General features: G+C 41.2%; 1 protein-coding gene across 1 annotated transcript in view; it reads right to left on the bottom strand.

The window, feature by feature from the left end:
- Window positions 1-17,409, bottom strand: part of kcnq5b (potassium voltage-gated channel, KQT-like subfamily, member 5b) — a 287,955-nt gene that overhangs the window by 66,510 nt on the left and 204,036 nt on the right. Inside the window, exon 3 of the mRNA XM_060898962.1 lies at window positions 16,373-16,499. Coding sequence (XP_060754945.1) covers window positions 16,373-16,499 — 127 coding nt within the window. The remainder of the gene's footprint in view (window positions 1-16,372; window positions 16,500-17,409) is intronic.

The following is a 17,409-nucleotide window of genomic DNA, read 5'->3' on the forward strand; positions in this document are numbered from 1 at the left end:
ATGGGACAACATTTCTCTTCCAAAGTTACAGCAATTGGTCTCCTCAGTTCCCAAATGTGTACAGAGTGTTGTTAAAAGTAGAGGTGATGCAACACAGCGGTAAACATGCCCCGTCCCAACTTTTTTGAAACGTGATGCTGACGTTAAATTCAAAATGAGCACACATTTTTCAAAAAACAATAACATTTCTCAGTTTCAACATTTGATATGTTGTCTTTGTACTATTTGCAATGAAATTCATTTTCATTCGTGCAGTATGTTGGTCTCGTCCTGCATGTCTGCAATTTGCTCTGTTACAAAGAACCAGGATTTCACTCTTTCTCTTCCTCTCTCTTCATGATGCGCTCGATGCTGCAATGATAGGGTTAAATAAAAAATGGGAGATTGCAAACAGGCTTCTTCTGTTATAAAGAAATAATCAGGTTTTTATATTTACATTCTCTCTATTCATGTACTCTGTCTCTCCCTGACAAACACAGAGAGTGAGGAGGAGCTGAGAGGACAAAGGAAGTTCACACTAAACCCACATCCACTTAAGAAACCATCAAAGAACACAAACAGCTCCAAGCCTCAAACAAACCAATAAGACTCGCTTTCCCTCCCTGTGTTCCTGTCCTCGCATCCCATCCATCTCAAACGCCTCCAAACGAAGTCTCCGTGCTCTGATACGCCCTGATTCATTGCTGCTTGGTGTCGTAAGTAATGAGGACGATGCTTCAGCGCTGTGGTTCGGGGCTTCAGGGAACACAGGGGCATCCTGATTTAGTAAAGGGCTCTGCTTTTCATAAATCATAAACTAGTTAGACAGAATGTGGACTGGATAAAAACTGCATTACACCACTGTTACACTGTACAGCTGCCAATCTGATTCAGACTGAAGGGATCTGGGCAAGGGCGAACTTTCACCAGCTTTCCATTCGAATTCTACTGTTGAATATCACATACTGAATTTGACAACTTAAAAGAGTTGGTCTGGAATCACTTTCTAATATTATTGATCATAATTTCAATTATAAGTCTATCCGTATAAAATTCAGCTCATTAGATGAGCAGCATTTCCAATTAAGATGGTGTCGCCTTCAATGTCCTCTGTGTGGGAGAAAAATGATCAGGACGGCACTATACTATCCTGAACTTCCTTATAAGAAAATGAACGTAAACAGTTATTCCACTCAATCGAGTCGTACATGAGCTGATATCCGACGAGGCGCGTGGCACCGAGTCGGCTATAAGCCATGTACAGTTAGGTCCACAAATATTTGGACGGAGACATTTTTCTAATTTTGGTTCTGTACATAACCACAATTAATTTTGAACAAAACAATTCAGATGCAATTGAAGTTCAGACTTTCAGCTTTAATTCAGTGGGTTGAACAAAATGATTGCATAAAAATGTGAGGAACTAAAGCATTTTTTAAACACAATCCCTTCATTTCAGGGGCTCAAAAGTAATTGGACAAATTAAATAATTGTAAATAAAATGTTCATTTCTAATACTAGGTTGAAAACCCTTTGTTGGCAATGACTGCCTGAAGTCTTGAACTCATGGACATCACCAGACACTGTGTTTCCTCCTTTTTAATGCTCTGCCAGGCCTTTACTGCAGCGGTTTTCAGTTGCTGTTTGTTTGTGGGCCTTTCTGTCTGAAGTTTAGTCTTTAACAAGTGAAATGCATGCTCAATTGGGTTGAGATCAGGTGACTGACTTGGCCATTCAAGAATATTCCACTTCTTTGCTTTAATAAACTCCTGGGTTGCTTTGGCTTTATGTTTTGGGTCATTGTCCATCTGTATTATGAAACGCCGACCAATCAGTTTGGCTGCATTTGGCTGGATTTGAGCACACAGTATGTCTCTGAATACCTCAGAATTCATCCGGCTGCTTCTGTCCTGTGTCACATCATCAATAAACACTAGTGACCCAGTGCTACTGGCAGCCATGCATGCCCAAGCCATCACACTGCCTCCGCCGTGTCTTACAGATGATGTGGTATGCTTTGGATCATGAGCTGTAGCACGCCTTCGCCATACTTTTTTCTTGCCATCATTCTGATAGAGGTTGATCTTGGTTTCATCTGTCCAAAGAATGTTCTTCCAGGACTGTGCTGGCTTTTTTAGATGTTTTTTAGCAAAGTCCAATCTCGCCTTTTTATTCTTGAGGCTTATGAGTGGCTTGCACCGTGCAGTGAACCCTCTGTATTTACTTTCATGCAGTCTTCTCTTTATGGTAGATTTGGATATTGATACGCCTACCTCCTGGAGAGTGTTGTTCACTTGGTTGGCTGTTGTGAAGGGGTTTCTCTTCACCATGGAAATTATTCTGCGATCATCCACCATTGTTGTTTTCTGTGGGCGTCCAGGTCTTTTTGCATTGATGAGTTCACCAGTGCTTTCTTTCTTTCTCAGGATGTACCAAACTGTAGATTTTGCCACTCCTAATATTGTAGCAATTTCTCGGTTGGGTTTTTTGTTTTCACAGCTTAAGGATGGCTTGTTTCACCTGCATGGAGAGCTCCTTTGACCGCATGTTTTCTTCACAGCAAAATCTTCCAAATGCAAGCACCACACCTCAAATCAACTCCAGGCCTTTTATCTGCTTAATTGAGAATGACATAACGAAGGAATTGCCCACACCTGCCCATGAAATAGCCTTTGAGTCAATTGTCCAATTACTTTTGGTCCCTTTAAAAACAGGGTGGCACATGTTAAGGAGCTGAAACTCCTAAACCCTTCATCCAATTTTAATGTGGATACCCTCAAATGAAAGCTGAAAGTCTGGACTTTATGTCCATGTCTATTATATAACTATAACTTGAATATGTTTCAGTAAACAGGTAAAAAAACAAAATTTGTGTCAGTGTCCAAATATATATGGACCTAACTGTATGATGAGATTGAGTGGAATAACTGTTTTATTCTATTCACGTTCACTGGATTTGGAGAAACAGAGCATTTTTATTTTTTGCAAATTCGATAAATAAAAACTTTATACAAAACGTCCGACAAAATCATTTCTGCTTAGAATGTAAACAAACTGGCAAAATGACAGGAGCAATTTGTGAAAAATGTGATAATAATAATTCTTGAAAAATGAAAATTGTTCTGATCATCAAATACTTTCATTCCACATTTTGTTGCTTCTTTGTATTTTTGTGGTTTTGTTTTCAAGTAGTTGTTTATTTCATCCTCGGTTGGTTCAGCAACACGCCCCACCATTTTGTTTTTCTCTACTCATGGTATATGAGCTGATATCCTAGTAGTAGAGTCGCCAATCAGAGCGCACAATTGCTCATATCCAGTGAATGTGGACACACACACACACACACACACACACACACACACACACAATCCACTGGATATGAGCAATCGTATGCTCTGATTGGCTCCTCTACTACTAGGATATCAGCTCATATACAGTGAGTAGAGTAAAACAAAATGGTGGAGCCTGTTGCTGAACCAACCAAGGACGAAATAAACTCAAAAACAACCCCCTCCCAAAAAAAAGCAACAAAATATGGAATAAAAGTATTTCATGGTAAGAACATATCTTTTCATTTTTCAAGAATTATTATTATCGCATTTTTCACAAATTGCTCCTGCCATTTCGCCGGTTTGTTTACATTCTAAGCGGAAAATATTTTGTCGGACGTTTTGTATAAAAAGTTTTTATTTATCAAATTTGCAAAAAATAAAAATGCTCCGTTTCTCAAAATCCAGTGAGCGTAGATAGAATAAAACAGTTATTCCACTCAATCTCGTCGTACATGGCTGATAGCCGACGAGGCGTGTATCTGACTCAAATTCGTGAAATAACTTAAATATATGCAATTAATAGATTATTTCCTTCCATATTAAATATTGACCTCAAGCAGCATTCCACAGAATTTCAAAACAAGAATTTCAGAATTCCACTGTAAGACAGTGGTGCTGGAATTTATCCTGCACACAAATTATCTACTTATGTTGAATTAAATGAACAAATTAATGAATTTATTATTTTTTTTCTGATGAAAGTATGTTACAGTTTCAACATCCATGACACACAACAGAATCAATGAGTATAAATACACCAAAAAGACATATTTTAAATACACCAAATAATAATAATAATAATAATAATTATAATTATATAATTATATAATTATATATTATATAATTAATAATAATAAATACACCAAAAAGACATGTTAAAACTGTTAATATTATAGTCAGGCTGTCTGTTGTTGCCCAAATGAGGATGGGTTCCCTTTTGAGTCTGGTTCCTCTCGAGGTTTCTTCCTCATGTCGTCTGAGGGAGTTTTTCCTTGCCGCCGTCGCCACAGGCTTGCTCATTGGGGATAGATTAGGGATAAAATTAGCTCATGTTTTAAGTCGTTCAAATTCTGTAAAGCTGCTTTGCGACAATGTTTATTGTTAAAAGCGCTGTACAAATAAACTTGATTTGAAACTTGATTTGATATTTCTATTATGGACCCTATAATAGGGAATACATGACAAGGTGTGCAGTTATAGAAAAATAACTAATGTCAGCATGGTGTGATGTGGCCCTCTGTGATGTCTATTAAGCGAACACTTTTATAATTCATTAAAAGTGACCAGCCCTGCGATAACCTGGCGACTTGTCCAGGGTGTGCCCCGCCTCTCGCCCATAGTCAGCTGGGATAGGCTCCAGCTTGCCCACGACCCTGTAGAACAGGATAAAGCGGCTACAAATAATGGATGGATGGATGGATGGATGGATGGATGGAAAAAGGTGACCCATTATACCCCTTTTCCACAAGCTGACACAGTTCCCTGAGGTCTTAATGAAATGTCCATGACATGTTTTGGTCAAAATACCACAAGGATAAAGCACCACAGCTTCCTTCTCACACTGTCTACACGGCCCTCACTGTAAAAAATAATTTGTTGTGTTGACTTAAAAAAGTGATTCACCTGGTTGCCTTAAAATTTCAAGTTTGTTGAAACTCATATAGTAAGTTAGCACAATGCAACTTGATTGCCTCATTATGCTAACTTGAGTTTTAATGAACTCAAAATTTTAAGGCAACCAGGTTAATCACTAAGTTAACACAACAATTTTTTTTTTTTTACAGTGCAGCGGGGGATAAAAATGATAAAATCAGTAGCAGCAGGTTAAAGTCAGCGTAAGGCTACGCAAAGTATTGCACTTGAGTATTTAAAGGGCTGATGACACGAACATGACTCTATGCAATTTCTTAAATAAACTATACAACATGGCAAACATGTTAGATTTCTGTTATAATTACGTGAAAAGAAGCTGTTGTCATGCAAATATCCAACTTTTAATTGCACAGCGCAAGAAAACTGGGTCCGTGGCTCGCGGCCATGTTGTGACGTCAGCGGAAGAACACGCTGCGGTTCACTGGCTGTTCTACTCTGGTTCTACTCAATGGAAATGGCGCATGAAAAAGCCGGTGAACTCTCTAGTGCTAGCTCTTCCTCTTCTGGGAGTCTAGAATTGTGTTGATCTCTTCCGAATAGAATCTATGATAGCCTACCCTCTTTACCCTTTGCCTCTCGTTGCTAGGCGGCAGTTACATGAAAGCCGCAAGCTTTCACAAGCAAATACATGACTGATATCATGCTGACTTTATGATTACATTTATGATTATCATGTAGAATCTATAGCTCTACGTACCTTTATCTTATGTCGTTTCACAACACATGTTCTGACAGGAGGACTGTCTTTGGATCCGGCATAGCTACTAGTAGACCCCCTCCGGAATAGTGGCAGTGTTGCCAGATTGGGAGGAATCCCACCCATTTGGGCGGTTTCAAGTGCATTTTGGTGGGTTTTGAACATATTTTGGGCTGGAAACCTTCAGCAGTATCTGGCAACAGATACTACAAATCCTCTTGGAGCAAGTCCGCATCAGCATCTGATCCGATTTCCTTAAATATCTTGGTGTCATCGGCGATCATTAATACTTTACTTGACTATGATATCCGGGAGGTCATTTGCATCCAACAGGAACAATGCAGGACCAAGGATCGAGCCTTGTGGTATGCCAGAGGTGACAGGTAATGTGTCAGAGGTAGCCCTGAGAACGGTTGACGCATCAGATATTAAGTTATTTATAACCATGCTATCTGTTATAACCCAAATGAGGCGGGTTCCCTTTCGAGTCAGAAGGTTTCTTCCTCATGAGGTCTCTGGGAGTTTTTCCTTGCCACCATCGCCTCAGGGGGCGGCACGGTGGTGTAGTGGTTAGCATTGTCGCTTCACAGCAAGAAGGTTCTGGGTTCAAGCCCAGCGACCGACGAGGGCCTTTCTGTGTGGAGTTTGCATGTTCTCCCCGTGTCCGCATGGGTTTCCTCCGGGTGCTCCGGTTTCCCCCACAGTCCAAAGACATGCAGGTTAGGTTAACTGGTGACTCTAAATTGACCGTAGGTGTGAATGTGAGTGTGAATGGTTGTCTGTGTCTATATGTCAGCCCTGTGATGACCTGGCGACTTGTCCAGGGTGTACCCCGCCTTTCGCCTGTAGTCAGCTGGGATAGGCTCCAGCTTGCCTGCGACCCTGTAGAACAGGATAAGCGGCTACAGATAATGGATGTATCATCGCTTCAGTCTTGCTCATCAGGGATAAATAACCTTATTAGGAATAAAAATTTATTTTTCTGTAAAGCTGCTTTGCGATAATGTCTGTTGTTCAAAGCTCTGTACAAATAAACTTGACTTGAATTGAAACTATTCAAATACAAAACAGTTATTAAAATTAAGAATGGAATCTAAGGGACTCTGACAGCTCGAATGTTTTAGGGTACTGCTGACATTTTAACTACAGTTAAAATGAATTCTGCTTCGACATTTTGCCAATGATGCAGAATAATTCGAGAAACAATTGTGATTCACTGAAATATCCCTGCAAATAGGAACACTGTGTTTCTGAAACACTGGAATGCATTTAAGAAGCCCTGCATAACACACAGTTAATACAGTATATGCCTCTGCCTGTTGTGCGTCATCATTTATCCTGATGCCTACGTTCGCATTATTTACTTTTCATCAGCGCTTTCGTCGAGGCAAATGGTTTTTAAATGCGCCTTATAAATAAAACCGACTCGCACAAACACTTGAGATGTCCTCCTGTTAATCTACATTATACCATTCCTGTCCAATCAGATAAACCCTTCCTCTTTAGCGCTTCAAGCACCTGGCAGCTTTTATAATGACACAGAGAATGCACAGAGCTCATTAAAAGTTGGCAAGACAAACACTTAGTCTGGTGTTGATTGGAGAAGTTAAAAAAAAACAACAACAACAAAAACATCTTGGACATATATTAATTTGTTCTATCCATATTCACTGGATATGAGCAATCGCGCGCTCTGATTGGCTGCTCTACTAAGGATATCAGCTCATATACCATGAGTTGAGAAACACAAAATGGCAGAGCGCATCAAGTCAGATATATCACTGTGTTATCAGGTATTTAAAAGAAACAGAAATAGCTAAAAGAATATAGTTTCCCCCCCCCCCCCATATCTCCTTTTCCACACTCCAGCCCAGTTGGAGGCGCCAAACAACTCTAAAGAAGAAGAAGAAAATTGCGGCGCGGGTTACTGAACCAACCAAGGAATAAATAAGAACTATACTCGAAAACAAAACCTCCCCCAAAAAAAGCAACAACATATGGAATAAACGTATTTGATGGTAAGAACGTATTTTTATTTTTCAAAAATTATCATTATAGCATTTTTCACAAATTGCTACCGTCATTTCGCCAGTTTGTTTACATTCTAAGCGGAAATGATTTTGTCGGCCGTTTTGTACAAAGTTTTTATTTATCGAACTTGCAAAAAATAAAAATAAAAACGCTCCGTTTCTCCAAATCCAGTGAATGTGGATGGAATAAAACAGTTATTCCACTCAATCTCATCGTACACGGCTTATAGCCGACTCAGTGCTATGCAGCCCGTCGCATATCAGCTCATATACGACTCGATTTCGTGGAATAAAGGCCTCTGCATGCTCTTGCGACAAGGCTTTCGCAGATAGCTTTTCGCAGACAGTTGTAATTTATCGTTGAGCGGGGAGTAATAGGCAGGGGTGTAGTGGGCGTGGTACGCGGGGGTACGCCGTCCACCCACTTCTCCTGAGGTGAGATTAAAAAAAAAAAAAGACAATAAATTTAAAGAAATACTCAAGTCTTTAAGAAGGAGTGCATGGTAGGGCTTAACCCAATGGCTGCATGTCATGTATTTTGTATACGCAGGTGCCTCAATCGCGCCAGACTAAATGCTTGATTTATTCGATTGGTGCCTTTTATAATAAATTTCAGCCCATTGCTGGTTTGTATGCGATGTGAGTGAGTGACGTGACTTTTTTTGAACTTCTGGACACATGCTGTAGCTGTTGCCACGGCAGTAAGTAGGCTAGTAAAAATATCGAATTCCGAATGCAGCTCGGCTCAAATGAACATGAATCGAACATGAACGCCTGATAGTCCATGTTAAACCTATGCAAGGTTTATGTTGAGTTCCAGCAGCAGAGTGGTGCTGTCTACGACGATGCATTCGGAAGGAGAAGGCGAATTTGTTCCTCTTTAGCCATTTCGGCATATTTATTGGAGACAAAATAAACCGCGGCTTTTCGCCATAACAGTTGGGCTGTACTGACAAACACGAATGAAAATTGCACACATAAAAATGTCTGAAAAAAGTGTCTTCTTGTGCCCTCTTGTGTTGTTAAAAGAACGTAACATTTATACAAATCATTCATACCAAACATAGGCGACCAAACAAAGGCTACCGCTTCTGACATGATATCAAATCGATGACGTCACGAATCGCATACCCCCACTTTAAAAATCTCCACTACACCACTGGTAATAGGCGTGCGCGATGTTATTCACCGCCACAACGCAAGGGGGCGTGAAGTCGCGAAATCGCTAGGAGTAGTTGGTGGGTGTGGTTAGTGGAGTGTTTATCCTCCGGTTACTTATAATGACTAGAACTGGAGTCGTATAGATGTGCGTACTTCCTCACTTCCTCGATCAACCGCTCTTCGGGCTGCTCCATCTTCGCTCGTGTTTTTAAAAATGCCGGTCGTGAAAACAAACCAAACCGGGAAAGTAGGGAAGTGGAAGTGCGTGTACAGTGGATGTAGAGTGGACCAATCAGAGCCCTCTTGTCTGCGACGCTGTCTGCGGTGGTCACAATTTTTGGGAGGTGCGCGCAGAGCGTCTGCGATGGGGGGGGGCTACGCAGACACTATCTGCGGCGCCGTCTGCGAGGACTGGATTGTCAGCATAAATTGGCCTTAACTGTTAAATATTACTTCTGTGGAATTATACATCATTATTTCCTTTAGTGACTTGTAAAAGTGTTCAGGAAGGGGGAAAAAAAAATAAATAAAACTGGGGGCGTCGTGGCTCAGGTGGATAAGGCGCCATGCCATAAATCCAGGGACCCGGGTTTGATTCCGACCCGAGGTCATTTCCCGATCCTTCCCCATCTCTCTCTCCCACTCATTTCCTGTCTCTACACTGTCCTATCCAATAAAAGGTGAAAAAGCCCCCCAAAAAATCTTTAAAAAATAAATAAATAAATAAAACAACCCACACTGCTGCTGGTGTTGTCAGTGACCCTTTTTTCCCTTTCAGCGTCCGTTGGGATTTAAACCCCAAATGCTTTGTGCATAAACGAGCCGCTCACATGATTAACTGCCAAACTGGTTCCAGTCACATTATTTATGAGCTGCTTGGAGGAGTAATGGTGTGAACACGTAATGAGTTTGTGTACATGTGAGTATGCACACGTATGTGTGGCTCAGTGACTTGCTAGACTTCAGCTAATGTGCTCAGACACACACATGCACACACACATCGCAACCGAAAAAAGACTCATCACCTTATTAGCCTTCATATTACACATATAAGTCAAGAATAAAGCACATATGATGAGCTGTTACAGGAAAATAATCAATAGTGAGGTCATGTGACACAGCGCGACACAAAGCAATGTTACTTTAACATCCTGAAAGTTGATTATTTTCCTGAAACAGCATGTCCCGCTGTGTTTTATTCCTCTTCTACCACAGCAGTTTGCCAATTTTCCCATTTTTTTGTCTTAAAGAACACCATGTTTTACTTTTAAGACATTTATAGCTAAATTTAATGTTGTGGAGCGGCCACGAAATAAGTTAGTTCCTTTTATTACCTACATTATACTCGAAATAAACAATCATTCCCTCACCATCCTGTCTACTTCCCTCTTTATTGAAGTTTCTCATTTCATCTCATTATCTCTAGCCGCTTTATCCTGTTCTACAGGGTCGCGGGCAAGCTGGAGCCTATCCCAGCTGACTACGGGCGAAAGGCGGGGTACACCCTGGACAAGTCGCCAGGTCATCACAGGGCTGACACATAGACACAGACAACCATTCACACTCACATTCACACCTACGGTCAATTTAGAGTCACCAGTTAACCTAACCTGCATGTCTTTGGACTGTGGGGGAAACCGGAGCACCCGGAGGAAACCCACGCGGACACGGGGAGAACATGCAAACTCCGCACAGAAAGGCCCTCGCCGGCCCCGGGGCTCGAACCCGGACCTTCTTGCTGTGAGGCGACAGCGCTAACCACTACACCACCGTGCGGCCTGAACAAGAAAGTTAATTAAAATATTTAAAACAGAATAATTTAATAAAGATTACAAAAAAAGATTGTTTTTATGCCTATAATAATAACAATAATAATAAAAATATCTCATGCATTTGAACAACTTAATTCCAGGAAAAACAAAACGGCTCCTTTAGTCACCCTGCGCTGCAAATGTGAATGTTTTTGTCGGTTTAACAGCATAAACGTGCAGAATCACACCTACGTAAATTCATAAAATGATTAACAAAACACTTAGTGAGAATGAAACGAGTGCGTGGAAACATATTAAAAGTGTACAACGCAGCCGTAAAGTCTGGAACATTAATTAGGAAATACTGGTTTAGCAAATATCTCGCAACTGATTTTACAAGAATTCTAATAAGCAAAGAGCTCAGCTTTGGACACACACCCTTACACACACACACCAAATAGAGCACGAGTTACGTATATACAGCGCCTAATGCACATTGAAATAAACTGGTATTTTTTGAGCTATAACACACACGCGAGGTGAGACAGTTCATCTCTTAGAAGCTTCACTCCAAACACACACACACACACACACACACACACACACACACACACACACTGAGGCCAGGAGCAGTGAGAAAGAGCATGGAGAAGGTTAAAACTCCCAGGGGCCTCGTTGCCAGATTGTGGAATACGACTCCAAAAGGAAATGAGGCTGCCACTCTTCGCTGCTTAACCAAAGCCATCTACGCTGGGTCACGGTTATCAAATCATTCAGTCTGGCCTGAAATTGATCTTGCATGCAAATTTAGGAGCATGAATGAGGCCTGGAGAAAGGGCAAATCTTTCTACTAAATTGCTCCAAACATTTTTGAATGAGCTGAGCGATACTATTTATTTGTTCTTTCAAGAAGCCTTTTTTTCACACAGTTGTCGGTCCCTCATGTCTGGCTCAAACTAGTGTTTTATAACATATTACGTTTTGGGTTGCCAGACTGACACTAAAAGGAGAACTGAAGTCATTTTTAAACTTGCTTTATTTCTTAATTAACGTGTTATTCAATTACGTTTTTGGTTTTAGTAACCTTATATCATGACTCGTATTGGCAACTAATTGCAATTAAATATTATACTTATCGGCATATTCGGTTTGTAGCCATGTTGAATTTAGTTCGTTTGGTCCACGGCAGGCGTCGGTTATCCGCGCAATCTTCATGAGATTTGTGCGAGACTTCGAAACGTGAAGTGTCAGCCAGGTGTCAGTGCCGCCATTTTGAAAACTGTTTTCCAAACGAAGTATTGCACAAAAACGAGTTTAAATAACGATTACTGCCTGCATTTTCAAACTTTCCTGATTGCTATCAAAACAAACAAAACTTCCGGCTTGATTACATCAGCATTCGAAAGAGGGCGCGCAAGTCTTTTGACAACGTTGGCAGATGTTGGTCACTTTGATTTGCGCTGTACGTTTAACTTCCGTCCTACGATGTCTCGCACAGGTCTCGACGCATCTCGTTTACAGCCATTGCTTTGATATATAGACTGATATATTACAGAGCAGGGCGGCACGGTGGCGTAGTGGTTAGCGCTGTCGCCTCACAGCAAGAAGGTCCGGGTTCGAGCCCCGGGGCCGGCGAGGGCCTTTCTGTGTGGAGTTTGCATGTTCTCCCCGTGTCCGCGTGGGTTTCCTCCGGGTGCTCCGGTTTCCCCCACAGTCCAAAGACATGCAGGTTAGGTTAACTGGTGACTCTAAATTGACCGTAGGTGTGAATGTGAGTGTGAATGGTTGTCTGTGTCTATGTGTCAGCCCTGTGATGACCTGGCGACTTGTCCAGGGTGTACCCCGCCTTTCGCCCGTAGTCAGCTGGGATAGGCTCCAGCTTGCCTGCGACCCTGTAGAACAGGATAAAGCGGCTACAGATAATGAGATGAGATGAGATATTACAGAGCACATTTCAAACACTCATAACTTGCTACAGCAGTGACAAAATAGCGATCAAAAACGCATTCATATATTTAATAAAATGAGATAAACAGAATTTTGATTATAAAAAAAAATTGCCTTCAGTTCTCCTTTAACATGCATGGTTGATAGAGGGGTACAGAAGAACTGACACACTGATGGAGTATGAAAGGTTGCCAGGTTGAAGTGTTGCCACATTGGAGTGAGTAAACGGTACACCAGGCTGCCGAACAGGAAGGCAAGGTGTTTCAGCTGGTTGATGACACAGCTAGCCAGATTGGAGGCCAGGTTTCAGGTGGGCGTGAGCAAACCGAACTGTTTAGCACCACAAGGATTAGACTGTGATCACAGAATGACCTCCACACAGAAGTCACAAGGAGAAACAAGGACATTAAGGGCCCAGTCCCACAACACCGATAACTAACTATAACTATACAGTGCTGCTTGAAAGTTTGTGAACCCTTTAGAATTTTCTATATTTCTGCATAAATATGACCTAAAACATCATCAGATTTTCACACAAGTCCTAAAAGTAGATAAAGAGAACCCAGTTAAACAAATGAGACACAAATATTAGACTTGGTCATTTATTTATTGAGGAAAATGATCCAATATTACATATCTGTGAGTGGCAAAAGTATGTGAACCTTTGCTTTCAGTATCTGGTGTGACCCCCTTGTGCAGCAATAACTGCAACTAAACGTTTCCGGTAACTGTTGATCAGTCCTGCACACCGGCTTGGAGGAATTTTAGCCCATTCCTCCGTACAGAACAGCTTCAACTCTGGGATGTTGGTGGGTTTCCTCACATGAACTGCTCGCTTCAGGTCCTTCCACAACATTTCGATTGGATTAAGGTCAGGACTTTGACTTGGCCATTCCAAAACATTCACTTTATTCTTCTTTAACCATTCTTTGGTAGAACGACTTGTGTGCTTAGGGTTGTTGTCTTGCTGCATGACCCACCTTCTCTTGAGGTTCAGTTCATGGACAGATGTCCTGACATTTTCCTTTAGAATTCGCTGGTATAATTCAGAATTTATTGTTCCATCAATGATGGCAAGCCGTCCTGGCTCAGATGCAGCAAAACAGGCCCAAACCATGATACTACCACCACCATGTTTCACAGATGGGATAAGGTTCTTATGCTGGAATGCAGTGTTTTCCTTTCTCCAAACATACGGTAACGCTTCTCATTTAAACCAAAAAGTTCTATTTTGGTCTCATCTGTCCACAAAACATTTTTTCCAATAGCCTTCTGGCTTGTCCACGTGATCTTTAGCAAAATGCAGACGAGCAGCAATGTTCTTTTTGGAGAGCAGTGGCTTTCTCCTTGCAACCCTGCCATGCACACCATTGTTGTTCAGTGTTCTCCTGATGGTGGACTCATGAACACTGGCTAATGTTAATGTGAGAGAGGCCTTCAGTTGCTTAGAAGTTACCCTGGGGTCCTTTGTGACCTTGCCGACTATTACACACCTTGCTCTTGGAGTGATCTTTGTTGGTCGACCACTCCTGGGGAGGGTAACAATGGTCTTGAATTTCCTCCATTTGTACACAATCTGTCTGACTGTGGATTGGTGGAGTCCAAACTCTTTAGAGATGGTTTTGTAACCTTTTCCAGCCTGATGAGCGTCAACAACACTTTTTCTGAGGTCCTCAGAAATCTTCTTTGTTTGTGCCATGATACACTTCCACAAACGTGTTGTGAAGATCAGACTTTGATAGATCCCTGTTCTTTAAATAAAACAGGGTGCCCACTCACACCTGATTGTCATCCCATTGACTGAAAACACCTGACTCTCATTTCAAGATACCAAGACATTCACATACTTTTGCCACTCACAGATATGTAATATTGGATCATTTTCCTCAATAAATAAATGACCAAGTCTAATATTTGTGTCTCATTTGTTTAACTGGGTTCTCTTTATCTACTTTTAGGACTTGTGTGAAAATCTGATGATGTTTTAGGTCATATTTATGCAGAAATATAGAAAATTCTAAAGGGTTCACAAACTTTCAAGCACCACTGTACCTGAATTTAGTTCCAGTCTGGAGCAGTCACACCACAACTATAATCCCGACTATAATATCGCTTGGTCCTGACACTCAGGGAAATAAATGCATGCAACTTACGAAGTCATGGAAGATTTTTCCAAGTAGTAGCACGTTATTCCATGTCATACTGTACAGCTTGGACTTCAAAACAACCCATGCACACACTCCGGTGGTTGATATAATACAGATAGGTCACGGATTACAGAAATATAACAAAAAAGGATACAAAATACAGAGTGGTTACGGATTTTAATATGGATGCATCACGGATGCTAATAATTTACGGATTGGTCACGGATGTTTCAGTATATTACAGATTGGTTAGGCTACTATCGCACTGTCTCGTAGCTTGCCACGTAAGCAGCGTGTGGGTCAAACGCCAAGAAATGAGGCGTATTTTGTCCAAAATTTAAGTCCTGTGATGTACACAGCGTATGTGTGATGTTCCTTTGGCGTATCTGGGGTTTGTATGGGGTTCAAGGGACGTAAAGTTATGGCATACTGCGGCACATGCATGGCATATGATGCGTTGCTGCGGCGTAACCATTTCGTTGCTTTCTTTGGCGTGACGTTTTGTTCTTATGTGTGACATTGCTGCAGCATATCTGCGGCGTTCACAGGTGGGTATAAAATGGGGCACCAAGCTGAGTTCGTTGTCATTCATCACAGTCAAGAAAGTATCATGCCAGCGAAGAAGTCAGGACCCAAGAAGGGCAACGGAAGAGGGAAGACATCAGCCGCATCCACCCAGCCAGCCCTGGAGCCACCTTCATCAGACACGTCAACTAAAGCGTTCGCACGGCGTAATAGGTGTTCGAGCAACGTTCCCGCTGCGTCACTGCTGCTGCGTAGCTTACGTTTTTACGGCATACACATGACGTATGTGTGACACATCAAAGCTGCTACGTACCGTATATGCTACGGATTTTTAAATGCAGACTTAATAATTCGCCACACGCTGGCGTACGAGAAGAACGTGTTACGCATCCTAGAGTATTAGCTACGTAAGCTGGCGATGCTGTGACATTCCTTTCTTACTGCCACATATCCTGATACGCCGTACATACTGTACGCAAGGCTGAAACGCCAATGTGTGAACCAAGCATTACCGATTTCATACGGATAAAAAATGGATTCTAAAACAATTAAATGTTTGGACTGCCTAAGTTCATAATTTAAATATCTTACCTGGTATTTATATGTTTACTTTATTAATTTACGATTGATATTTCATGGAAAATCACATATCTGTGAATAAAAAGATCCGTGCTTTGTATCATTTTTTATTTTCCGTGACTTCATGATGCAACAAGGATGTACAAATGTTCGCGGGGAAAACAGCACGTGCTCAGACAACGTCACATGTAAACAGTTACCTGATTGGTCAGACGTTTTATCGGATCAGGTCCAGGCCTGGAAAAATGGCTCCAGAAGCAATCTCACTGATACGGATAAACCCAGGCCTGGGCTATAGGGATCGTTATCGGTCTGGTGTCACCACCAACCACATAAACTGCAGGAGGTTGATTTATTTATAGTTATCATTATAGCTGTAGTTATCGGTATTGTGTGGCCGGGCCTTAAGACTTAGACGGCATACAAACATCTAGTCAGTGTTGGTACAATGCAAACCAGATTGTGAATAAATTACTTGTAAACTGTTCACAAGAGCATTTCTGGAATAAATACCATCACACTGTTAATAAATTCGTGAAGGTTCTGAGAAACAGAAAACTATCTTTCTTACCGATAACGCAGAATGGCTTTCGAGCAAATCGGAGCCGTCCCTGCCATCCTCGGTACCGACAGCAACAGCCTGCAGACCAGATCCGTATGAGGTACTCCATCCCAAACACAATAATCATCACAAACTCCTGTGAGAAGATGGAATAAAGCAGTCAGGACAAGACAACAAAGAAGGCTCAAGATTTAGTCCAATTCAGAAGCCAGCATCAGGACAAATTCCTGATTTTGGATAAACTCGGTCTTCCCGGGAAGGCTATACCATATTCTGTTCCATGAAAGTGTAAAAAAAAAAAAAAAAAATGTTATGTCGCTGAACCAAGATACTATTTTTTTAAAATGATAATGTACAGTCAAGCCGGAAAGTCTGCACACCCCTTTCACCTTCTCCATGTTTTATTACATTACAGACTTATTGTATAATAGATGGAGTTCATTTTTTGCCAAAAACATCTACACACAATCGCCAATAATTACAAAGCGAAAACAGGTTTAGAAAATATGCAATTTTATTTTACTGACAAAAATAGGTTATTTAGGGGTTACATATCCGTACACACCAGTGGCGGCTGGTAGTCTTTCAAACAGGGGAGGCTGGTCGGTTACGATATTTCCAGATTTTAAAAGAAAAAACACATCAATTTTGCCCATACTCTTGCCTCTGATCTGGCTGATTGTTGGCAGGGTCACAAACTGTGAAATAACAGGTTCTTTTGGCCCATTAGCCTACTGTCCAATATACATGATGGTGGTGTTGGGGGGGGAGGGGTATATTTTAACATTTTATATTTTAAAATTGTGGCATGTTGTTTAAAAATTGACCTCGGCTATGTTTTTGTTTAAAAATGTTTTCCAAATTGTAGCTGTGTTTAATTCATATCCAGAAAAATATATATTCCAATATAATATACTCAGCATAAACATTTTAAATAGATTCTATATTTTTGGTCCATCCATGACATATTACTAAAGTAGCCTATTTACTGTTGTTGATGTGGGTCACTTGCTGTTAGCCAATTCACTTTCTCGTACCAGGAGAGC

The sequence above is a fragment of the Neoarius graeffei genome, chromosome 18, assembly GCF_027579695.1.
Source record: "Neoarius graeffei isolate fNeoGra1 chromosome 18, fNeoGra1.pri, whole genome shotgun sequence".
Taxonomy (NCBI): domain Eukaryota; kingdom Metazoa; phylum Chordata; class Actinopteri; order Siluriformes; family Ariidae; genus Neoarius; species Neoarius graeffei.